Source organism: Cyphellophora attinorum (assembly GCF_001299255.1).
Source record: "Cyphellophora attinorum strain CBS 131958 chromosome Unknown Contig41, whole genome shotgun sequence".
In the NCBI taxonomy this organism is placed as follows: Eukaryota; Fungi; Ascomycota; class Eurotiomycetes; order Chaetothyriales; family Cyphellophoraceae; genus Cyphellophora; species Cyphellophora attinorum.
The window spans coordinates 179,130-203,724 of record NW_017253269.1 but is presented as its reverse complement, the minus strand read 5'-3'; the positions used below and the strand labels follow the sequence as shown (position 1 = coordinate 203,724).

Below are 24,595 nucleotides of genomic sequence, written 5' to 3'. Positions count from 1 at the left end.
TAACCCTAACCCTAACCCTAACCCTAACCCTAACCCTAACCCTAACCCTAACCCTAACCCTAACCCTAACCCTAACCCTAACCCTAACCCTAACCCTAACCCTAATAGCAACGTTAGCACCCCATTATATCACTATCTATCACTTAGATATATACACTAGCTTATCTAGTGTTACCATAATAGAAGTGACACACCAGTAGCCACTAGCCACTGTGAGTGTCCATATTTAAAGGATCACGTTCTAAAGAATATAATCCTGTATCTATTCACAGAACTATTAGCTAATGCCATGGGCATGTTTAAGATAGTGGATAATAAGGTTCAGACTCCAACTTAAGAAGTAACAGTGCTGACAGCCCTTCCCTAAGATCTAACATAGCTATGGCTATAGCTAGAGCCATAAGATAGATTAGGGATATCAGCTGGTTAGGCTAATCTAAGTGATTATAAGTAGTTATTAATCCTAGACAATAATGCTATAGGGGTCTAGTACTGCTCCTTAAGATGCTGTGATATTGCACATACTCAAGTGAGGAGGGTATAGCTATAGATACAGCAAACAATACACTAGACAGTAGATATTGAACAATAGAGAGCTAGATAAATGATCTAAAGATATTGGTCAAGTTCCTTCAGGGAAAATAATGCCTATGATAGGACCATACTTAAAGGGTGAGGCTCGATATAGCTACTCAAGAATATATTAATCTGGTTAGGATCTGATAGATGTGGAGTCCACCACAACAATGGATAGTAGTGGCGCTCTAGGTATGAGTATAATGTTATAGAGCAGAGCAGTCACATGTAGAGTCTTATCTATATAAGAAGGACTCAATAGTACTAGGCGCCAATCTCGTCGATAGGATTGTTTCGCCTCATCTAGGGAGATGGTTCGTGTCAGGAACGGAACGAACTAGGGGCTCAGTGGGTCTCGATGGTGCGGCTTGATTAGATCTGGTGAGCCCCTTTTTGGGGACTAGTATTAAGAAAACAGGGATGAAGTGGGTCAGATTCTGCCCAGTGCGACAGGTTTAGAGTTTCAGGTACTGGAGAGAGGTACACGGGCGAGAAAACGCGACGGATGGTCAGACAGGGTCGTGACTGAGACGGTTTCCGGGCGAATTCCGGCGGAGTTCGCGCGAGAATAAGTGAGTAGGACTGGGCATGGGGGAGTTATATAAGCTTCAGCACGGAAGTCTGGTGAGATCCGGGGATGCTCGGTAAAGATGCTTGTGGTGACCACGCGTGGGAGATTGGAGAGCATCCCGCGTGCTGCCTCACGAACGCCGTCGCGGCCTATCCGTCGAGATAGAAAAGGTGTATTGCCGTGTGGAAAAGCTGTGGTGAGTGACAGAGAACGGGATGTGGTGACGACTGTGGAGAATTCGGAGTCGGCAAAGTGCCGATGCCGGTTTTCCGGCAATCTCCAAACATCACTTCCACTCCTCCACGGGGGACGCAACCACATACGATGCCGCATTGTGCCGGCCCGTGCATTGCGATGCCAGCATACTTCTACACTCTAGCTTCGTGGCAGCTGGCAGTTCTCAGCGACAACTTGCCGTCATTCCGGTGAAGCAAACACGACAATGGAGCCCCTGGGTGGAAGTCATGCCAACGGCATGCAGCAGCTGAATCCTCCTCCGCCGTCCAACAACACCGTGACGGTGCGCATGGTCGATACAACGTCTGTTATGAAGCTGCATGCTGAGGCGTTTCTCAAGCCAGTCATGCCTGGACACGAGATAATGACCGTGATAGATTTGGCATTTCTTATCGAAAATCCGCGACTTGGCAAGAAAGCAATGTTTGATCTTGGGACGCGCAAAGACTACTGGAACAGTCCGCCATGGACTATTGCCAGGATAGAAGCGGCGATACCAGGCGTAAGGATCGAGAAAGATGTGACCGAAATTCTGCAGGAGAAAGGAATGAAACTCAGCGAAATCAGTAAGTTCAAAAGTCTGCCAATTGCCAAGATGCTAAGGGACCCAAGACGATATCATTTGGTCGCACAGCCATTGGGATCATATCGGTAGTCCATACTTGTTTCCTCCGTCGACGAACCTTTGCTACGGCAAGGGTACAGGGCCATTCCCGGGGTACCCTGCGAACCCGAATTCAGCATTGAATCAGGCGGACTTCGAGGGACGAAAATGTATCGAGATAGATTACGATATGGAGATTGGGCCCTATCCGGCCCACGACTTCTATGGTGGGTTGATTCTCGGAACTGACTCAGTGGCTGACATGAGTAGGTGATGGATCACTACATCTGCTGGATACACCCGGCCACTGGCCCGGACACATGTGCGCCCTTGCCCGGACGACGCCTGACACATTTCTCTTCTTGGGCGGGGATATCTGCCATTTCGCGGGAGATTTTCGACCGAGCGAGCAACTGCCTCTGCCAGACTCAATACCCGAAGAAGCCTTTGGCAATATCGAAGCGGCTGCAGTCAAGCGGGCTCACAAGTACCCAACGCCATGCCCATGTTCTTTCTTTTCAGATCATCACCCTCAGAACTCCGGGTTGGATGGCTCCGATGCGACCACAGACCCGAAGGCACGCCATTTTACAAATTATCGACACACAAACACTCTTCCTATAAAGATCCTCCTCTGGCTGTCATTACGACTCAGAAAATGCAGCAGTACTTTGACTCCGACCCGAACGTGCTTGTTTGTTTAGCTCATGATACCGGATTGCTGGACCATCTCCCCACATTCAATGCAAATCCCGAAAGTGACTTGAACGAGTGGCAAAAGCATGGGATGAAGGAAAAGTGCCACTGGAGTTGGCTGAAAGAGCTGCCTCGGTACGACGAAAAAGGCAAGGTGGTTGGGCCGGGAATGAGGGAAAAACCTCTGGTGGAGGGGCTTTGGAAAGAAGGAAGGATAGTGCAGTCTTTAAGGAGCTGAAGTTGAATGAGTCTAGGATCTGTGACAGTTCTCCCGCCGAAATGCTGAGCGATGGATGTATGCAGGATCAAGCGTTGTCATTAGGCATATGTACCAGTATACATATTTATTCAAAGCCACTCAGTAAACTTCGTACCCTTCTCTTTGATGCCAGCCATCCTGCGGTAGCTGATAACTCAAACTCACATTTCTGTACCGCCCACTCATTGTTGGCGTGCTGCTCGACTTAAGCTGAAAGCCTCCAAGTTTGACCGTAGCATTGCCATCTTCCATATTCCACAGACTGACTCCCAGCCAATTCTCTCCGTTATAGTTCAATATACCTTCAGGGACAGGATACTCGAGCTGAGGTCCGATGTGATTGACATACTTGCCGAACTGGAAGCCGTTCACATAGAGCAAAGACCTGAAAGACTCGGGCACAGAACTCGCGTTGCTCGTGTTGGTAAAGACTATCGCCAGCGGGATGTCGTATTCGGGAACTGGGAGGCTTAGGTTGAAGGTTGTTCGATAAAAGCGCACACCTGGGCCAGCGAACCCTTCGTAAGGGGTAGATGTGTCTTTGAAGGCACTATCGGGTGCCAACGGAAGATGGTAGCCCTGTCGTTCGAAGAACATGCCGCCCTCGTTTAATGGGCCGCGCGTAAGATCCAGATAGTCCTCACCCCCAAGGTTGCCTGTCAGTTTCCAAGTGAGCGGCAACACCCCGTCGGACGTAGTGAGGTTGTAATCTATTACACCCCTTGGAGTCTGCATGGTGTTGTCTCCTACATCGTAGTTCTCTTGGAGACCCATGTGATCAATCAGGCGGTCAAGACGTATGGTGCGCCAGCGGTGAGGTTCGTGAGTTGCATCGAGTGAAGATTCGAGTCGTTGGTCGAGATTCCCGGAAATTGATATATGTTTGTGCTATTGAGCCACAAACTGTAGCCGTAGGCCTGGCCTCCCTGGGTGAGCAGAGATAGATTGAGCTCGCTGCCAGATGACGGGGCTGTGAAGTGGCCGCGGTAGATCAGAGAACCGCAGTGGAATCCATATTGTCCAGCGAAGAGGACTTCGGAAGTATTTGGTTGGAATTGGCTGACCGTGGTTGAATCGTCCGCAACAGGCCACTTGGTATCATCGTAGGAAGATGACAGCTCGGGGAGAGAGTCAAGTGATTGCCACGCAGATTGATTCAGATCCGGAAGGTTCAGGGTCGGTGCGGTGTACTCGATTGTTGCTGGAGATGCGCCCATATTCATACCATTGAAGTACAGATCGTTGTACGGCGGCGAGCCTTGAATTGAGATGGTCGTGGTCTCGTTTATGTCGCCTGTTAAATACAAGTCCCCATTGATGATCTGGGCCGTTCGCATGAGATTACCGCCCTTGACGATGACAGACGTCTTATTGGATGATGTAAAGTTCGAGAGTGGTGCATCCGCTGGCAGTTCAAGAGTCCACCAATTATACGCTTCGTTACGCCATAACAGGTAGACCGTAAGACTGCCACATTTCACGATCTTCTCTTCAGGTGTCACGCTCCACTGAACGATTTGCTGGCCGGCTGTCGAGTTTATGGCGACCAAGCTTGACTTTCCCGACTCCAGGCTGCAGTTGCCGGAGGACAATGCAAATTCGTGAACCTCGTCCGCATCGCCGTAGAGTACGAGAACTGTGCCGTTGTCGAAGCGTTCCCAGGTGAAGACTTCGGCCGTAGAGTACTCTAGCAGCATCTGACCGACCGGATATCCGACCACGTGCACCTTTGAGTCTCTACCGTCCAGGATCAAGTGGTCGGAGATGCTGCTCAGCTGCGGGATGGTGACATTGCCAGACGAGGCAGGTAGTGTGAGGGTATAAGAAGTAGTGTCGTTCGATTGGTATTGAGAGTGTCGAACAATGTAGAGGCCGAAGTTGCTGTCGTTTCCGATCAACGCGGTGACGGTCAAATCTGGCGTACTCACGTAGCTGGTGTTCGTGTAAAGCATGACTTCCGCCGTCGCGAAACCAGGCGTGACTTTGATGAAGTTCGCCAGCAATTTCGCCTCGGAATACTTGGTACGGGTGACGGCACGGTCTTCGCGAATGACGGCGCCATAATCGTATGATGAATACCCCTGCGGATGGCCGAGATTGCCCCAATTAGATCCTCCGTATGTCATGTAGATATTGAAGAAGGTGACCTGGAAACTCCAGTTGTTCTTGTAGAACACACGCTCGAATTGCGCGTTAGTCAAAGCCGCGCAGTTATCGAAGCCATACCCGCCCTTAATCTCGTCAGTGGTGATGTGGACCGGAGTGAGAGCCGGAACCTACCCATGGGTCGAACGAACCGCCTTGAAACTCGACGATGGAGTTGGGAGTGCTTGGACTCTGATTCCGATGAAGCATGGTCCAGTCTGTTGGAAGGTTTCCGGGCTTCCAGTAGTAAGGTTGCTGACAGTCAAAACCCTGAGGATAGCTGCAACTTTCAGTAAGCAAGACCAGATAGTGCAAACGAATCCCTTACCCGTCATAGCCGTAGATGTCCACATGGACAGTGTAATTCGGATTTCCAGGAGCGAACAGACCTTTCGGACTTGCATCGTTGCTGATCAAGGGAATCACGATACCAGCATTGCGCAGTTGATCGATGACTTCTCCAAAGTAGACATCGTTTGGGAATATGGCATTTGACGTGTAGGCACTGTACTCGTTCTCTGGCTGAGCAAGGATAATCGGCCCGCCGTTGGTGATTTGTCCTTTCGCGATTGTTTCGCCAACTGATTGTGCGTACAAAGTTGTTGCGTTGATGTAATTAGTGTTATTGGTTCGGAATTGGTACGGTGCATCGACGCGGTCTAGCCAGCCCGGGAATCCGCCACCAGAGACTTCGGCGTTAATATATGGGCCAGGTCTTGCCAGGAGGTAGATACCGGCCTCAGAAGCTGCCTCAAAGAATGGCTCCAGGGCGAAGATGCCAGAGGCTCGATAAGTGCCTTGTTGCCCTTCGAGCAGTGCCCAGTTGATGTAGAAGGATACCCCGTTGTAGCCGAGTGCTTTGATCTTCTGGAAGATGTCCAGCCAGAGATCTGGTACAGGCAGGCGGAATGGATGAAATTCGCCGGAATAAATTACGACCCGTTCGCCGCGCACGAAAATCGATTTCTCGTCCCAGGTGACCTGCGGCGGTTAGAATAATTCGGGCGCATCGGTGCACTGACAATATCTTGTAAGCCATCAGACTCTCGCGTGATGAGGTACCCTGCTGGCGTCTGGGAGTGAATTGGAACAGCGACGGCTGCGGCGGAACTTATCAATGCCGCTGCAGCGACGAGAACGCTGCGAACATGCATGGTGTTGCGCAAGGAGCGCTGGAAGACGGAGAGCTTGCCACGGGATATATCTGTTGTCTGCGGTCTAACGTTACATGAGAGAGGCGGAGGATCGTCATACAGCACCTAGACCACCGGGAGTTACCTCCATTTCGTGCCAGATCGCCCGGCAGACAGGTGTAGGTGTGAGAATCTGCGTTTGCCCCGGTATCCCCAGGCTATCAAAGCTTTTCAAGCTTCTTGAGCTTATCGAGCTCGCCTAGTCTATTTGTGGGTAGAATGTGATGATCCGTCGTACACCGCGCGTCCGAAGGCAGTCGAGCGGAAGTGGTGCTGCGCATGTTGAGCTAGGATTTGTTCTTGACAATGATGAGCGTTCTTACTCTCCGGGACGTAGATAAGGTAGTAATTTGTGCAGCGAACTTAGACTGAGCCGCATGGTCTACCGACTGTACCTCTAAGCCTCGCATATTTGAAGTTTTGTGACATTAGGTCACGTCTTGATTTGCGGGGTCACGGTGGTGGGAGCTTCAGCTGTCGTCATATTCGCGAGGGCATCCGCTCCCGTCGGGGGCTTGAGGCAGTCTCAGGCGGGGTCTTGTAGTTTGTACAGAAGAGACGCTCCGGCGCTCGACCAAGATCACTCAGATGTGGTTGACGATATAGCTTCACACGACTGTTGCCCAGCGTCATTAGCATCCGTCAAGGATTGCAGGTGAGTTGGAGACGTAAGAGGCTGGGCGCAGCCGGATGCGAACCGCATCGTTGCCGTAGGCGCAGGTGACGTCACGCGTCTCTGAAATTCTAGAAATCAAAATTACGACGAGGAGCTTGAGTCCTCTCTAACACGGCGGCCAACATGATCACACACACAACGTGTCGGAATTTAGCCATGGCGGCGCCTGGAACGTCGAGATCATGAAATTAGACTCAGCACAATTGAAGTACAGCTCGTTTCCCATGGCGCTGCGCAGGCGACTGGGGACTCAATGCGGACTGTTTCGGCCTGCTGAGTATTTTGCTGCGAACATCATGGTCCAGCGCTTGATTTTATGCACACGGCCTTGATGTGAGCCTGGTATCACTGACAAATAGACCAGTCGACGACTCCACGCTTCGCGACCGACGTGACACTGAGCGCGTAAACTTTGCCCCCAATCCGAGCAGTCACAAAGTCCACCGAACAAGTCAACACTCCGCTGAAAGAGGGCAAAGATGCAGGCTTCGGGTGCTATAGTGATCAAGAAGACACGAGGTTGAAAAGCTGAGGAGTTAGCTTCGCACAATCACAAGCTGGCGTCGGCGGAAGGATTTCGAACCGATACACAGCAATATCGGAATAGCTTGAAGGGCAATCAGAGTTGGACTAAACGGCGGAAAGAGATGTTCCAGGATTGGGATAATGACAAAAATGAGACGTTGATGTGGCAATGATGCAAACTTGCACCGGAGGGCAGCGCATTCGTTTGAGGAGAGGCTTTGCAACATAGTTCAGCACACAATTAAAGTCGGCGTGAGAGTGAATAGGGCACACTGGTATGGTGTCTGCAGTCTGTAGACAGTTTATCGGGTCCTATTAGATAGTGCTCTGCTTATGTCGTACCTGCGATTTTTGCTCCGATAACTTGAAAGAAACTCTGCTTTGTGTATGACTTCCGAATTTTGGGAGATTGTCCATTCAGCTTCAACTGAACATCCTCCCAGATCTCCGAAAGGGAGGGACGATCCTTGGCGCCGCCCAGATTCATCTAACATGGAACTCATCAGCTTAAGTTTTGTATTGTCAAGACTCGCACCTACCAAAGCAGGCTCAATAGCCCACTGATACACAACTGTCCCGTTCTTCTGAATGACGAACACTGCCGGCTGAGCCATGCCGTGCGGATAGCCCTTCTTGTCCGAGATAGCAGGAGTGAAGCGATGCCTTTTCTTAAACTCTGCAGCAATCGTGTTCTCAGGATCTGCTATCATCTCACCGGTGAATCCAGTTTGAGATCGCATTGCTTCCAGGTGGGATGGATGCTCGGACGTGATCGTTACGGCTACTCCATGGGCGGCTTGGATGGCTTCCTTGATGTTTTGGAAGTCTTTCAGGTAAGCATTGCAGAATGGACACCAATGGCCACGGTAGAAGACAACAAACAGGAACTCCGAAGAAGACTGCAAGGACTCTATAGTGCTGAACGGGTTCGACATCTTGTTGTGACGACCTGATGTGGGGTTGCGAAAGCACTCTTTCGTTGCAATGAAGGAGCACTTGAACAAGGAGCATGGGCACGATGGACAGAATGGCTCGAGCCGCTTCCAGGTAATACTTATAAGCAATATGGTCACCGAGGTGAGTCGAAACCTGTCTCGTGCCACGCATGTAGATGTCGAGTTTCTGTGCGTTAGAGATCTATTGAATTAGCAGGACAAAACTGGAAGAAGATCGCACGGACGGGCTGGCGAAGCCCCGGTCGCCGCTTAGGCCTGTAGCAGCGTCCATTATAGGCCGAGAATGTGGAGTTCAGAGACACTTAGATGCTCGTGGGTAGCCCATGCGCGGACTGACAACGCGTAGCTTATTTACGCTAATACGGTTATCGCCATTTATAATCACTCTATCATGCCGTCTTGCCGGCTTACTTGATCTTATCACGCTGGAGTCTTCTGCGGATATGTGTGCACCTGTAGTCAAGATGTTGATTGCTTAAACAAGTTGCACGTTGTGGCTTGCGTTGCGGAACTATCAATTTCGTAATCCTGCATCTACTTAGTCGTGATAGTAATATGAGGATAGTGTGCGGTAGTGAGGCAAGCATGGCGTGCAGTAGGGGTGACGCCGAACGCCACCCTGTGCGGCACTCACGGCATGTCGATAGGCCACTATTTGGCAGCATTGTTCCAGAGGACCAACAGGCACGTTCGGACAAGTTCCGTTATCCACGAGTCATCGCTCATAAGACGGGCAAGAGCCTCATAGCGGCCTCGAAGGCTTCGTCTATAGTTTTTGATCTTCAAGCGATACCAATGTCCGACTGGGAAGAACATGGATCGTGCTTATAACGGTCTTGCTTACTACTTAGACCTGGCTCCCAATGTCGGGTAAAGGTGCTTCGTTGACGAAGTCGGTGTCAGTCAGTGGGCTTCAGCGCATGCGGCAGAGAGTTGTACGCCCCATTTGATCGCTCTGTCGCCTTCTTGCTTGCCTGGAAACCTGCGCCTAGAGTAGAAATTGCCGTGCAGACTTGAAGAATGCGACGAAGTAATGACAGACGATCCTACCTGCAGCGGCCGACCAAGATCCCGACTTATCCTGTCATCTTCGGCGTCGGGAGGTCCAACATCGCTAAGAAATCGATGCTCAAGGTAGGCCCGGAAAAGAGCATGGAGCTCAGCTGGATAGTCGCGCGCATTCCTGAATATGGATTTTCGCGAGCTTCGAGTGACGACTCGATCCTACTGTTCGCCGTACGTCATTGGCAGCGAACGCATCGACAATGGCGACGGCTGCGATGACAGCGGCTCTAATGTTGGCCTCTACTGTGCTGATCGACTCGCTCTTCAGAAAGTCCTTCACAGCTCTCCGTTTGCAACGTATGTCACGTGCCGAAGATTCTCGTCGTCGAGCTTGGCAATCCCACTCCAATCAACATTCCTGTTCTTGATTATCACTACTTGTTTATCAGAGCAGTGTGCCGAACTCGACTCGGCGCTCTTCTAGATGATACAGCCCTAGGAAGAGGATCGTGGATCGTTCTCGCGTCGATGGCTGCCGCCGACGAGTATCTGATTGCGTTACCGCTGTTGACGGGCATGCATCTTTCGAAGGCAGTGGCGCACCGCCTGTTCGTCGCTGGTCGCCTGCTTAATCCGGCGCTGGCGTCTATTTGGTTGCTATTTCGTCAACAAAGATTCATTCACATCACAGACGGAAGTTTGGTGGCCGGGTATGGTGTAACGACACCCTCAACATCGATGTGATGAGGACTCCACTGCAAGATAGCACAGTCGCGGCAGTCTCTCTGTCGGCGCAGGGAACGTTCTGCGCACATTCTTCTGCGGCATGAATGGCTTTGCGAGTGGGAGCACAAATTTGAAAGCCGGCGTCGGGCCTCATCGCTGGAGAGCGGAATTACCTGTTGTCTCGAGCATGGATTTCATGGAGAATTAGCTGGACATCATCTGCGCGCTCTAGACTCCCTCACAATGAAGAATATATATTCGAAGAAGAACAGAATCGATGACTCTCAAGTTTCGCTTCACCGCCGCCGCCAGACCCGGCAAGCCAATGTGCCTCACAGAATCCATTACCTCTGGGCACGTTGTGAAAGGCGATCGTTGGGCTCGCCGCTGTCGCTGTGGTGGATGAGCTCCGGCTCCGGGTGACACTCGAATGTTGAAAAGTGCGTCATCGATGACCACAAAATAGAGCTCAGTAGCGCCGTCTTCGAGCTCGGGCTTCGCTCGATGTCTTAATACAAGTGGGTCTCATGAGGAACTATCTGGCACGTGCTGAGATGCGCGATGATGAGTTGCTCGGTTTCAGCAAGCAGCGATTAAGACTCAGCACGACCTGCAAGCTTGAAGGAAAATATTGGACGCTCGTTTGCATAAAGGTTGAGCAATCCGAGCTCAAGAAGCTTGGAATGTCTTAACAGCGACAAGCACTCAACTTTACGTTCCAGGGGAGAAATGGAGTTTCTAATTGCCGCCTTGGTTCTGACCAAGGTCTGCCAAGCCGCCCCGCAGCAGAGCGCCGCGTCCTTCGCAGGCAAAGCTACCTCTAATGTATTTCCTCCTGCCAGCAGTACGTCAATAATGCGGCTTTTGTCATGATGCTAACTCTTCAGCCAATGTCAACACGGTGCTCTTCCCCCCTGAATCAGTAGTTGGCTTTCCGGGACCAACACAAACCGGTATCGAGCCCGCTGCCGCTCAGACCGCGCCATTGTACCCTTACAATACCGGGCCGGCCGCTTCGTTCCCTCTCGTACAGCCGCAGCCCTACGGCGCGAACGGGTCCAGCTCCAATATCTCGAAGTACTGGGGTAATTTGACCCCATGGTACTCGGTCCCTTCGGCAGATTTTGGTCTGCCTGACGCAAGCCCGCTCATACCGCAAGGGTGCACTATTAATCAGGTCCACCTATTGTACCGACATGGTGCTCGTTACCCAACATCTGGAGCTGCTCCGGCGACTTTCGCGGGCAAAGTCGTCAATGCAACGAAAAATGGCGGCTTCTCAGTGTCTGGCGATCTTTCCTTTCTTGCGAATTGGACATACGGCCTTGGTGCAGAGCTTTTGACGCCCTTCGGTCGTTCGCAGAATTTCGAACTCGGAGTGTCATATCGTCAGCTCTACGGCGAACTATTGAACAACTTTACAGCGCAGGATGCGCTTCCTGTGTTCCGTACTGAATCCCAAGACCGCATGGTAAAGACGGCACTCAACTTTGCTGCGGGCTTCTTCGGTGTTCCCGAGTATCAAAAGCAGGTGAACATTGAAATTCTTGTCGAGAGCCCCGGGGTCAACAACTCCGGCGCACCGTATGAGATCTGCAACAACTCCAACATCGCAACCCGCGGCAGTATTGGAAGTGCCGTTGCCAGCAAGTTTGCCGTCAACGCTTTCAATTCTACTCTGAGTCGGCTGAACTCGCTGGTCTCCGGCAATCTAACCTTCACTCCCACCGACGCGATTGCCATGCTACAACTCTGCGCATATGAGACGGACGCTTTGGGCTATTCGGCTTTCTGTGGCCTTTTCACTCAACAAGACTTCGCCAACCTCGAATACTACTTTGATCTCGTACGTACTGTCCACCACGGTGGTGTCTCGGCTAACTGTATAGTCCTTCTACTACAATAACGGTCCTGGTTCGCCAGTCTCGGCAGCACAGGGCAAGGGTTTCTTGCAAGAATACGTTGCGAGACTGACCCATTCATTCCCAAGCGCGACATCTGCCCTTAATGAGACGTACGACAACTCTACGACGTATTTTCCGCTAAACCAGTCAATATATGCCGATGCCACACACGAGGTTGTCGTTCTTGACACGCTCACCGCCTTCAACCTCTCAGCATTATGGAACGGTCCGCCTCTTAGCCCGAACGGAAACACACACCAGAACAATTTTGTCGCAAGCAAACTTGTCCCTTTCGCCACTCATTTCACCAGTCAGATCCTTGAATGTCCAGCCATGCAGCCTTCCAAGCAGGTGCGATTTATTGTGTAAGTCTTTCTGACGTCCTCTATGACATTGCTAACGTATCCAGCAACGATGGAGTCGTCCCGCTCTACGGATCGTACCCGGGTTGCCCTCAGAACGCGAATGGCCTATGCGATATGGATACTGTTATTAACGTCTTGCAGCAGCGCATCGCTGAGATCGATTTTAACTATTCGTGCTACGGCAACTACACTGCGTCTGCTGGGATGAACTACAACGGTCTCCCGCCTATCCAATAGACTTCTATGCACATAGATCAGAAACTCTCATGGACCTCACAACGTCCAGATCAGGGTTTATTAGCGACTCTAACAATCTGAGTTCCTACTTTTGACGTTGAACGCCTATACAATTTTCTAGTGTGTATTACAGTAGGAGTTCGTGCATACCTGAGAAGCAGCATGTATCGCGTCGCGTTGCCTCCGAAAGATCAGATACCGTATGATCGACTATGGATTGCGTGTTTCATGCGAACAGAGGACGATGTCAGCTTGAACGTTTCTCGTAGACCGTTCATCGAGGCCGCAGGTACTCAATCCGGCCTTGGGCCGATCACATCAGGCATTACGGCCGGGAACTGGTGTCCAGAAAGTGTCGAGAACAACACCTAAAGCACTTTGCGAGCACTCAACGCACCGCTCGTTGTCATCGGCATTGGGATCAGGAAGTATCATTGACTGAAAAGGCCTTGAATCTGGCCCCGTTGCTCTTCAGGGCTGCACAAGCTTACAAGAGTCACTATACAGTAAAGTCGCAATCGGTCCATCTTTGCAGAGATCCACACGTGACGTGCGCAAATGGCTGCTTTTGCAGGTAAGTGTTCGCCTCAATAGAAAACTTTGAGATCGTAGCCATGGACATGTCGCTGAGCGTCGGCGTCTATACCGCTTGCGACTCTTCCTGGCTGAGTGACGCAGGTGGAGCTCTAGATCGCGCTCAAATGCTGGTGAAACCCTGTTCCTTAGGATGCAATTTCTCGGTGCAGTAAGCATATCCTCACCAGAATCTTGAACCAGGACCGCTTACAATCCATTCCACGCTAGGTCCATTGTTTCCTGAAGTAGAGAATGACCCTACAACTGGGAAAGTGACACCGACCCCAACAGCAAGACCCCAACTCATAGTTTTGCTACTAGTTGAGTTTGCGGGCCATTATTATTGATAAATCCCCACCAACGATCCCATATACCTTTGCTTACCAGCGTGGTCGTGTCCATTTGGGTTTTCTCCTGCAAGTGCTCGAGTACAGCCTGCTCCGCCTCGCCCTCGGGGTCGAAATACAGGATGCTTGGCGTGCTGACAGGGTTACACCATAGCTGCCATGCACGATACCACGTGGGAAGTGCCTTGCTGGGTCGAACGACGTCGTGGGAAAGTGCTTCAATCTCTGGCAGCGAAGCCTTGGCTCTCCTCTCCGCATCCTCGCCAGCCGCCATATTGAAAACTCCAGTGACGAACGAGGCCTGTTGTTTGGTCCATACTCTTGGCATCCGTTTCTTCTCATAGAGCTCGATCGCTTCCGGAAGTGTCACAGAATTACGAATGACTTCTCCAACAAGAGATCCGAGGAACGCACCGTCTTCCATGGCTGTGGCTGCTCCTTGAGCCTTGGAGAAAGTTAGATCAGCGTCGAGCCCAGAAACAATGAGCTCACTTACCATGTGATTTTGCATACAGTGAGCAGCATCTCCCAACAGTACAGCCGTCTTGTGCTCGTTGGACCACGTCTTCATAGGCGGCAGTACCAGTAGGGGCCAGATTTGCGTGCTCTTGAGAAGATTGAGGATCTTACGCAAGAACGGACACCAGTCCTTGAACAATTGCCGGAATTCGTCGACGTCCACTTCCTCAGCCTGCGTGACGACTCGGTCCATCTGAAACATACACACAACATTCAATTCTCTGCCGGCGGAAAGCGGATATAACAGGGCGTAGCCATGAGGTCCGACGAATGCATCAGCCGAGTTTCTTAACCGCTGCCTGGCTTCTGGCACCTCTCGATAGACCTCTTCGTAAGAAAGAATACCGCGGAAGGCGGCTACGGTGGATGCTCCTGTTGGTACAGCTTTAGGAAACAACGACCTCCTTACCATGGAGCGCATGCCGTCTGCTCCAACGAGCAGATCAAAGGAATACTCATTTCCACGAACGGTTTTGACCCTGGCTCCTTGCTTATTGTGCTCGAAAGATTCAACTCGTGAGTCGACGAGAAGTTTGACGCCGGTTCGACGAGCACATTCAGTCAGTCCAGCATGTAAGTGATCTCTTCGAACGACCCTATGTTTGTTGTCAGTGCTGCGCTCTCATCCCAAGTCACCAAAGCAACAATTCTGCTTGCCTGCTCTTTCTGGTCTTCTTCTGACTTACCAATGTGGAAAGCCCGACAATTTCCTGGCAACCTTTGGATCGAAGGTGGAGATCAATCGGTCTTCCAAATCCCACGTATCGATCGCGTCCATCGTGATCAGGTTGTCGCCGATGATTTCATCAACGTCCCAGCGGATGAGGAGTCTAGAAACGTTCGAGTTCATCTGAATGCCAGCACCGATCTCCCCAAGCTCCCGCGCAGCTTCAAGCAGTGTCACGCGTGCACCTGCTCGGGCGCATGCAATAGCGCACGCGAGCCCACCCATGCCGCCACCAATCACTCCAACATGGAAGGGCTGTGGGTGATCCATGATCCAGGACAGGTGCCACCGAAGACCGCAAGCTGAGAGTGAAGACTTCGGCTGCTTCAGATCTGTTGCAGTGATTCGACACTGCACTCTTCACAAAGTCGATGTCGAATCTCGTTCACGATCGTTCCCTATAGACAGACATTTTCCGGCCAGAAGGACAAAATCTTTCACCAATGCCGCTTTTGCGAAATCCATGACGACCGCAGAGGTCTCTGCATTGATCCTGAACTCCAAATTCATGCCGTGCGATCCTTGAATGGAACCGAGGTCAGTCCGGAAAATATAATGTCGAATCAGCTCTGCGGGCTTGTCAGGCGTCGCGGCACGCAACTCGTGGGGTGACAATTCAGTCTCCGCCTGCTCCGCATAGCCGATGCAGAATGCGGGGTTAGTGCGGGAGGTAGCGAAAGCAAGTGACGAAGCAGTGGGCGGAGAGCGGGTGTTTCGCACGCGGTCGTGAGGAACCAATCCAAGCACAGGATGTAAAAAAATTCCAGCAATACGCTTGGTGCGGAACGAGACTCGGAGTGTTTGGAGGGCGAAGGGAAGAGCGCATGAGGATCTTTTTGGACACGCTGGTATCAAAGAAAGCGATTGGAGACGAGGATCCACGATTCGAACAGATGTTGAGCCCGATATATCGGCGCAACTGAGCTCGATAAGTTGCATAGACTGAAGAGTGCGCCGACGAATGGTTGTGGAAAGAGTACCGGTGCATAAAGGGATTTTCGGACCGCGTTGACGCGTGCCTGCTGAGCTTGCACGCTGACGCTGACGTCACTCATTGGATCTGCTCGAAGCTTCATGTCCTCGTCCTTCGCGTGTGCAGGAATAAGTCTCGTCCAGGCTCTTCAGTGTATAGACGGTCGACGAATCACGCAGAAAGACGTGTAGCAGCTCCAGACCCGCGCTTGTAGCGGGCACAGCGCCGACAGCCGATCGATTGCCTCCTCTTGTCATTTATATTCGCTGCTGGCAAGTTTTCTCCAATGTAGATTGCGCTTCACAGATCTTGTCTCCCCTGCGCTGGAAGACAACGCCACTGCGCATGCTTTGGTCACGGTCTTGTAAGTCTCTGGAGTGCTCATCGTCACGCGTCCAGCCCCGGCTGTACACAGCGACCATTTGTCAAGTGCCAGCTCCACCGCGTCCTCCGTCCCTTACCTGCTCTGGCTCGGAACTCCTCGTCCTGCCGGACTCTGTGCCTCCAGCTCGTCAATTCCGACGACTGCCGGCGTGACATACCGCACGAGACTGAAAGAGGCTCGGCGGTCCGGCCAGCAACTTCGCAAGCCGAGGGACGAGTCAGACATCCCACTTTAAGACATAAATACTCGCCGCAGCCCCATCCAGACAATCCTTCCAAGCACGTCTGACAGTCTCTCTACGCGCCGGTAGCACTCGTCGTGGACCTGCTCTATACACTCTACGACTCCGCCATCAGCAAGAACACAAGCTCCACCTCCGCCACCACCGGAGCCGGACTACGCTCGAAAGCGCGACGTGATGCTCGAATAATATACCTCAAGGCTGGGCTTCAGCCTGTGTGCCATGTCGACGCAAGAGCGTGCCTGTCAGCCGATAGCCCAAGACCGAACTCGCAGCCAGGCGCAAATCGCACACAAAGAGAAGGGCGCTAGCGCCTCAGTAAGACCATCTGAGGAGACGCTGAATGCCTACAATGAAGCTCGAGGGGATGATGTTCGAAGACCACCCAAGTTCCTTGCTGGAGGACGGAACACAACACGAGACCCAGCACTAACATTCGGACACATGTCTGCCGAAGGGGGCCCCAGCGTCTCGGTCACTTAGGCTGATACCCGAGTCAATCGCTGTGTCTTCGCCATGAGCATGGAATCAGAAATGATATGTTGCCAGAGTCTACCGCTGAAGACCCGGCTGGATAGCGATATCCTACCGAGAACGAAGTCGACATGAAAAGCTGCCGCTTCAGCTGACCCTCGACATGATAACGAGGCGACACCTTCGAGACAACAACCACAGCACCTGCCATCAAACCTCGAAGCCTCCCTCGCCGCGCAATGCCGCTCTGACACACAGCCGAGTTCCTTCTACCACAGCCCATCCGTTTGTTGCGTCTCGACTTCTGGTGCCGGAGAACGGCTTGTAGACGCGCTCCTGCCTTGCCTCTTTCAATGACCGCTCCTTCGATCGTCTGCTCTCGACGTCAGGACTTCCAGTATTCTTCATCCCTCCACGGCCCGAACACACGTAAATGGCCGGTCTTCATCACCTAGCATACGGCAGGGCGACACATTCTCGCTCTCGACTCTACAGCTCCGACTCGGCCTCGTCTCAGCCTCGGTGCGGCGGAATCAGGGTCCCCGCTCGCGGATCCCGCCAATCCAAGACTTCAAGAACGCCTACGTCCATCAGTTGAACTCCTCATCGACCACAACATGAAGCATAAGCTCAGTTGAGCTGAAGCGCTACCCACCGATGTCCTCCACGCGTGGCTGTACTGCAACTACCGAGTTACCCTCACCGAGGACCCCCTCTTTACCAGACCTTCACGATCGTCCTTGGTTGTTGCCTTCCGTGCCTCAGTCTTCAGACTCACTATCTTCTAGAAACACAGCGGCCGACGTCAATGACGGCTCTGCTCCAGGCGACCTTTAATCAACAGCAACAGAGATCCATTGCCACCCCAAGCTCGCACATTCCCGACAACACCCTCGCGTCATCGCTACACGCAGCAGCTGGTAAATCCCCTCATCCCACAAGCTACAATGCTTCTATCCTTAGTCCGGCACAGCTAGCACGACTGCCACCGTAGGACACAGACGCAGCCAACAGCTCGCTTTCACACGTTCTCGCCATTTCTCCCAGTTCGCATCCGCTAACGCTAACCCGCTACGATTTCTTCTTCTACACTGCCCGGACTATTCCGCCTTCTTCGCGCCAAGCCCCCTCGGTCTCCCTCCTCCCTGTCTTCGCAGTCAATTTTGCTCTGGACACAACATATGTACTCCGGCCCGCCCCTCGCTCAGCATCAGCCCCACTCCTCCGCGATCAACTTCAACAGCAGATACTCCTCCGCGATCAACGTCAACAGCAGATCCGCCATAATTTACCGCCGTAAGACGCGAACTCGATCGCCACCCACGCTACATCACAGCACCCGGTGCTCCACCCCCCATCCTCCCGCAACCTCTCACGAAGCACCCGCACTTTTGGCCCTATGGAAAGTGTATTCTCTAATCCTCTCTAGCAAACCTGATCCGAGCAGAACCCCGAGCACCCTGATAGCACCTAGCAGAAGCAAGCAATAATTCAATCCAATCCTGCGCAATACTTGCGCCATTGGCAGCCGCCGCGCCTGGATGTGTTCAACAATACGGATGGGAGGATTGCGCCTCCACTGCCACAAGAACACAACATGACTTGCATGTTCGGGCAAGGTCTTTCCGTGACAGAGACATGGCGCACACCAAAAAAGCACATCTGGCCACGACAGCTGCTGCTTGCTGGTCGTGCTCGCCGCCACTGTCACTGCCCAAGGTACAGCTGCGCTCATCCCATCTTGTGCCGTTGCGATTGCATTTCGTGCTGTCTGTCTCTATTCCCTTGGGCTAGACTGCGCCTTTGTCTCCAATCTCGCACTGACGCACACGGAGGCGTATTTCCATTTGCTTCCTCCAAAGTCCGACTGATCGGCTCGTTCTCCGGTCGGGCATCGACTCCCCATAATCGTGCATCTCTATCGATCTCGTGGACCGAACCATTGGTCGTCTGGAGCTGCAATCAGGCGGAAGTGCACCAATCCTCACTATAACAAATCTGGTTCTGATACTATATATAACCATCAGGCCAAGTGGTCTAATGGGTGATAGGCTATTGCTTATCTACTAGGCTGTCTAGCTCAGTAGGGGATAAAGCGGGCTACAAGGTTATACCAGCCCAACCTGATGAGCATGGGGCTACGAGGCTTGATAGCCTAACCTGGCCTATATCTATTGGGACAGTGTTACTCGCTGGACCACCTAGTCAGTTACGCAGCCTAAGAAGAAATCTCCGAGAGTCGCCCGTGCATCCCAAGTCGATTCACTTCGTTCCGTCCCGACGCTAGGGTTGGAAGGACCTAACCAGAATCCATGTACTTTAAGACTTTCACTCTTGAGCCTGCCCAGCATCAGTACCAGACTAGCGTACGTAGAATCTGTTCCTCTATTCACAGCATCAGTAGGCCAGAAGGGTGGTGAGCGCCGTAAACTAATCGCGAAGATGCCCCAAGCTATCTGCCTCAAGCGCGTATAGCACGAGCAACGTCATATGTGTTCTTGTGAGCAACGAGGTAATCTTTCAGGGCGTATATTGCGCGTGGTGAAATTGGCGAGAGCTGACAAACGACAATGGTTATCGCGGCCTATCTTTCGGGGAATGACTCAGACCTTGTCGAATTTGCCGAAGTAAAAAGTCACGTGATACCGACTCTCCGCCTTTCTTGACCATCGAAATTAAGGGATGGTTGTTCGAGGCATCTATCTATACCTATCTGACCTTTGCGCCGCAGTCGACGTATACTATCAACGCTGGACGCTGTATGATTACACTGCATGTTCACCGCCGAATCTCATTAGAGCGCAACAGATCATGGCAGAAGCACGAACGCGAGAAAACCTCGAGTATCCAAAAACCAATCTGACGTGGCAGATAATACACAATGCGAAGAAGGGTGGCTACGCTGTCGGTGGATTCTGCGTGTACGTAAGATGACTTGATGCAACTGCGGGCGACCACGCAGCGACACCTTTCAATCATTAACATCATCTTAGCTATAATGCAGAGGGAGTTCTTGCTGTGATTAGAGCTGCGGAAAGGTGCCATTCACCTGCTATCATACAGCTGTTCCCGTGGTCTATACATTTTCATGGTCGCCACTTTGTGCAATATGTTGCCAATATGGCTCATGCTGCTAGTGTTCCCGTTGCAGTTCATCTCGACCATTGCATAGAACCAAGCGACGCAGATTTGGCACTCGAATGTGCATTTGACTCGATCATGGTGGACGGATCACTATTTGACGAGGAGCAAAATATATCTTATGTCAAATCAGTTGTTGAGAGGGCAAAGGCGCGGAATATCACCATTGAAGCAGAACTTGGACGTATGCAGGGCAACGAGGTCGGATTGAGCGCGACTGATTTAAACGCGGTATGGACGGATCCGGATCGCGCAGCGCGGTTCGTGCAAGAGTCGGGTGTACACTTCCTTGCTCCAAGCTTCGGGAATGTTCATGGGCCATACCCAGCAGGAGGTGCTGAAAAGGCCTGGCAGATTGAGAGGTGAGACATACCCCTGGTTGTGCTTTAAACACCTATATATGGCTGATATCAATTGACACCTTGCTTTATCATTACGCAGGTTGCAAAGGATATACAAAGCACTGGGTGATACTACGCCTCTCGTGTTACATGGTACCCATCCGCTTTCGGACGACATGGTTCGCATGGCCATGGCCAACGGAATGGTCAAGATCAATGAGAACAGGACGATTCGGTACGGCTATCACGAGTTTATAGAAGCCGAGTGCAAGTCAACGGACTTGATCAGAGTCCAGGAGGGAGCCGTTGAAGCATATTGCAAGGGAGTACAGAGATTTATGGTAGATGTCTTCGGATCGGCAGGCAAAGCGTGACTCTGAAATCCCCTACACCCCTTCAAGCAAAGAAGAACCACAATAGAACATGTTCTATTTCGTAGGATACTTGATCAACATGTATCGAGACAAGATACAATCACGCCCCGATCTGTGGATTGAAATCGCCACGAAGCATCGACCAGCTATGGAAGATCGTGAACGTGACTATTGCTAGCACGGAGGGGGGGGCTTCACACTACAAAAATCACAGGCCTCGTAGCCACAGCCGTGCGATGGACTTGACTGTTGATAGTCTTCCTCATGTCTGTGCTTAGTCTGGATGTTCCCCGCTATCTACGGCTTGGACTGTTGCCAATAAAATAGTGCTATCAGTGCCGAGACCGCAGCGAAAGCTCAATGCAGGCACGAAGAATGTATCAGTTCTCTTACAGTATTCACCTGCAGAGCTGAATCGCCGATACCACAGCTCCACACCGGGATATCATCCCCAGATACGTTGCATAACCGAATCTGTCGTGTGAGTACTTTGAACTGAATTTCATTGGCTCAATCGCTGTATCAGCCGATCATGAACGGGCTGCAGTATTTTGTCTCCGGAGACGGATTTCACAGGACATTCGGGAAAAGGAGCAGGACATCGGCTCGCACGCTCTCGGAAGAGCAATATTGCGAGACTAGCTCGTTCAACTGTTTTGACCTGCTATAGTTGACGTACGGCTGTATACTAGATCTCTGTGAGAAGATGGAAACCTAGATGAGGAATTTGACGAAGCATGTTATCACGACGATTATCGATTAGTATTGATAACAGCTTCCGTCGAGCGGAGACATATCACGAAGTCGACAACAGAAGAGAATCGGACTTACCACGCGTGCGTCTCCGACTCGCTTACACAGCAGCAACCAACCCCGAACCCTGAGCCAACGGCAACAGTGACCCGGTCCATTCTACGAAGTGATCTGGACCGTCTACTTATAGTTCAATATTGGCGATTTCTGATCACAAGCAACTGTAACGGGTGCTTGGATCTCCTCCAGAGCGTTAATCAGTAGCTATCACAGCGTTCTGGTACATATGTATCGAAATGTCACTTGCAGCGCTTGTGGATACAGACCAGTAAGTACCCGAGAGCTGTGCAATGGAACAACGGCGCATCTATAAGACTAATGAGGAATTCTCACCAGATCAGAGTCTCCAGTAACCGTTGAGAGGCTTCGTAGCCTTGCTCGACGTAATGGCTTCACCATTCCACCTCAGCATGAAGCCTCCTGGCTACTGGGACTACGCTCCTCCTACTTCATTGCAACATACGTCAGCTCACTACCAGTATATATCGATCCTAGTCTGGCGCCAGTACCAACGAAGGATCAGATTCGTGTCTACGGGCGACCAGATCCGCAATCAAATGCTTTGAATGCATGGTGTCACACCACAAGCCTACAGGCGAGGGAACCCATGAGCGACTTACTTAAGGATAGGGGCGTGGTGGCGAAGGATACCATAGCAGTCGCAGGTGTGCCGCAGACATTGGGTACTCTACCCCAGTTTATCTCCCGCTCGAAGGAGTACCCTTGTTCCACTATCGACGCTCCTGTTGTGCAACGACTTCTACTGGCAGGAGCAACACTTAAGGGAACCTCTACCTGCGAGAACTATTCCCTTTCGCCAATGTCCTACACTTCTGCTTTCGGCCCTGTTCACAATCCGTGGCAGCATGGCTACAACAGTGGTGGAAGTAGTAGTGGATCCGCAGCACTTGTAGGACTCAGTATGGCTCGACTGTCCGGACAAGAGGGTCTTGAACACTTAGGTCCCGCTGTAGATCTTGCGCTTGGCGGTGATCAGGCAGGCTCGATCCGACTACCTGCTTCATTTTGTGGCATTTATGGTCTAAAACCAAGCTTTGGTCTTATACCGTACACTGGCATCGCTGGTCTCTCTGCGATGATTGATCACGTGGGACCTTTGGCAACGACCATCGAAGACATAGCACTCTTACTAAGTGTGACTGCAGGCTATGACGGTATCGATCCTCGCATGAGTCCAGAAAGCCCTTTAAGAGACAATGTAGTCTCCTATCATGATGAGTTGGTGAAGTTCACCCGCAACTTCTCCCTGGAACAGCACCGTGGTCTTCACAGACCCATCCTTCGCGTTGGACTCATTAGTGAGTCCTTCACAGTATTCGGCATGTCCCAAGAGGTTGCTTCCGTTGTCCACTGTTCAGCAACGAAGTACTTCTCCGCAGTGGGGGCACAAGTGTCCACGATATCGATACCCCTACATCTGGATGGTCCAGCGATATGGACAGCTGCGGTACGAAATCAGATGGCATCCTCAGCATTCGGCGGCCGTGCCGGCGAGATGTTGACACATGACCTTCCACATCTAGCTCCACGATGGCCACTGGGTCAGGAAGTGTACGATCACTTATCCACGCACAACCCTGCAGTCATACTGACAGCCCTTGGCGAATCACTGCTCACAGACTGTGACATGCTACCACTCTCCGCTCAGCGTACAGCCCACAGACAAGCGCTACAGCTTCGAGCCGTATATGACAAAGCATTGGAGGAGGTTGACGTTCTGATCACGCCCACTGGACTTACCGCAGCACCACCACTTCCAAAGCTGGACAATGGTCATGAAGCCTCGAGCTCGATTGAGAATCTGCTCAGACTTTCAGCAGGGTCAACCAACAACACTTCACCCTTCAACATAACTGGGCATCCAGCACTGAACGTGCCATGTGGATGGGCAACAACTCCGGACGGCTTGCACAAACTCCCTGTGGGCATGCAAATCATAGGCAAGCGGTTCGGTGACTTCGAAGTTCTCAAAGCCGCGAAAATTTCGAGTTGGGAGGAGGACAGCTGGGACCTCGGCCTGGATGAAGGAGCTGCTACCAGAGCCTCGGCGAGGAAGCTTCAGACACCAGGCATGGCTCTGCTTAAGAGAAATGAGCATGCGATGTATCTCTTCGAAGTCTCAAGCAGTCTAGCGCTATTCACCCACCGTTGGAGCAACATCAAGGCGCTGAAAGTTTTCTCCGTGGTTCATTTACGATGAAGAAGTCAGTCCCCGAGTCAGATACAATATGTAACAGACTTCCTGTCACGCGCATCGCAGCTGAGGATGTGAAAGTGCCGAGAGTCCGGCTGCTAAGTGCTCCTCAACCGTCGGACGCTGTAAAGGATGCTTGTCACGTGCCCTCGGGACGGCGGATCTATTGTCCAGATGAATTGAAACATTTCCCCATCCCCGACCATCGCCCTGCTCCTGCTCCTGCTCGGCCTAGTCTCGGCGAGACGAATGCCCGCTCTGGATCGAAGTTCTAGATCCGTCATCTTCTCAAACACCGTACATGCACTGAACAACCCGCATGCCAAAAGACTACTAAGACTTCCACCTTGTATTACTGGTCGACGGCAGGGCTCAAGTGCTCATCTTGATCAAGTTTGACGCAAGCATCAAGCTTGGTGTAGTCGTGGGCGTTGAAATACTTTGGCCTTGGCTGAGTTTCAGACAATTCCCCGCACTTGTTTGGCGAACTGCCTACTTGGCGAGCCTGGGCAATAGGTCGTCTCGTTCACAACTTCCATCAGTGGTTTCAATGCTTGCGAGAATACAGCGTCCGACGGTGTGCTACTTTCTAGCTCCACGCCCTTGCTCACGAGCATCAGTCGCACCCAACGAGAAGTGGCATCATGTTCACGACCTGGAATATATATCTACACGAGACGCGACATGCACCATCATAAACGTACATATCATAAACGTACATGAGATATGGAGAAAGCACCGGGACCTCAATCTCACCTACTGATTCCGGAACAAATTTCTGGACGATTTCTGCG

The 24,595-nt window shown here is 51.7% G+C and overlaps 8 protein-coding genes across 8 annotated transcripts; 4 read left to right on the top strand and 4 right to left on the bottom strand.

Annotated features, from left to right (window-relative positions):
* Positions 1-1,589: 1,589 nt before the first annotated feature.
* Positions 1,590-2,612, top strand: AB675_9978 (uncharacterized protein; the record flags this gene model as incomplete). The annotated part of the gene is made up of 4 exons (XM_018150557.1): positions 1,590-1,950; positions 1,997-2,215; positions 2,259-2,475; positions 2,525-2,612. The coding sequence occupies 4 exons, from the start codon at positions 1,590-1,592 to the stop codon at positions 2,610-2,612; spliced, it is 885 nt and encodes a 294-aa protein (XP_017995336.1).
* A 430-nt stretch (positions 2,613-3,042) lies between these two features.
* Positions 3,043-3,540, bottom strand: AB675_9977 (putative beta-galactosidase E; the record flags this gene model as incomplete). Its single annotated transcript, XM_018150556.1, has 1 exon — positions 3,043-3,540. One exon carries the CDS (start codon positions 3,538-3,540, stop codon positions 3,043-3,045), a length of 498 nt encoding a protein of 165 aa, XP_017995275.1.
* Positions 3,541-3,725: 185 nt separating this feature from the next.
* On the bottom strand, positions 3,726-6,242 carry AB675_9976 (Beta-galactosidase; the record flags this gene model as incomplete). The annotated part of the gene is made up of 4 exons (XM_018150555.1): positions 3,726-5,174; positions 5,224-5,368; positions 5,417-6,069; positions 6,111-6,242. 4 exons carry the CDS (start codon positions 6,240-6,242, stop codon positions 3,726-3,728), a joined length of 2,379 nt encoding a protein of 792 aa, XP_017995264.1.
* Positions 6,243-7,813: 1,571 nt separating this feature from the next.
* Positions 7,814-8,417, bottom strand: AB675_9975 (uncharacterized protein; the record flags this gene model as incomplete). Its single annotated transcript, XM_018150554.1, has 2 exons — positions 7,814-7,969; positions 8,022-8,417. 2 exons carry the CDS (start codon positions 8,415-8,417, stop codon positions 7,814-7,816), a joined length of 552 nt encoding a protein of 183 aa, XP_017995306.1.
* Positions 8,418-10,898: 2,481 nt separating this feature from the next.
* AB675_9974 (3-phytase A) lies at positions 10,899-12,675 on the top strand (the record flags this gene model as incomplete). The annotated part of the gene is made up of 4 exons (XM_018150553.1): positions 10,899-11,013; positions 11,057-12,015; positions 12,059-12,438; positions 12,483-12,675. The coding sequence occupies 4 exons, from the start codon at positions 10,899-10,901 to the stop codon at positions 12,673-12,675; spliced, it is 1,647 nt and encodes a 548-aa protein (XP_017995291.1).
* An 879-nt stretch (positions 12,676-13,554) lies between these two features.
* On the bottom strand, positions 13,555-15,114 carry AB675_9973 (3-hydroxybenzoate 6-hydroxylase; the record flags this gene model as incomplete). Its single annotated transcript, XM_018150552.1, has 3 exons — positions 13,555-14,043; positions 14,095-14,713; positions 14,804-15,114. 3 exons carry the CDS (start codon positions 15,112-15,114, stop codon positions 13,555-13,557), a joined length of 1,419 nt encoding a protein of 472 aa, XP_017995333.1.
* Positions 15,115-20,037: 4,923 nt separating this feature from the next.
* On the top strand, positions 20,038-20,773 carry AB675_9971 (putative fructose-bisphosphate aldolase; the record flags this gene model as incomplete). Its single annotated transcript, XM_018150551.1, has 2 exons — positions 20,038-20,420; positions 20,500-20,773. The coding sequence occupies 2 exons, from the start codon at positions 20,038-20,040 to the stop codon at positions 20,771-20,773; spliced, it is 657 nt and encodes a 218-aa protein (XP_017995337.1).
* Positions 20,774-21,822: 1,049 nt separating this feature from the next.
* AB675_9970 (Amidase) lies at positions 21,823-23,807 on the top strand (the record flags this gene model as incomplete). Its single annotated transcript, XM_018150550.1, has 2 exons — positions 21,823-21,854; positions 21,923-23,807. The coding sequence occupies 2 exons, from the start codon at positions 21,823-21,825 to the stop codon at positions 23,805-23,807; spliced, it is 1,917 nt and encodes a 638-aa protein (XP_017995326.1).
* Positions 23,808-24,595: the final 788 nt, after the last annotated feature.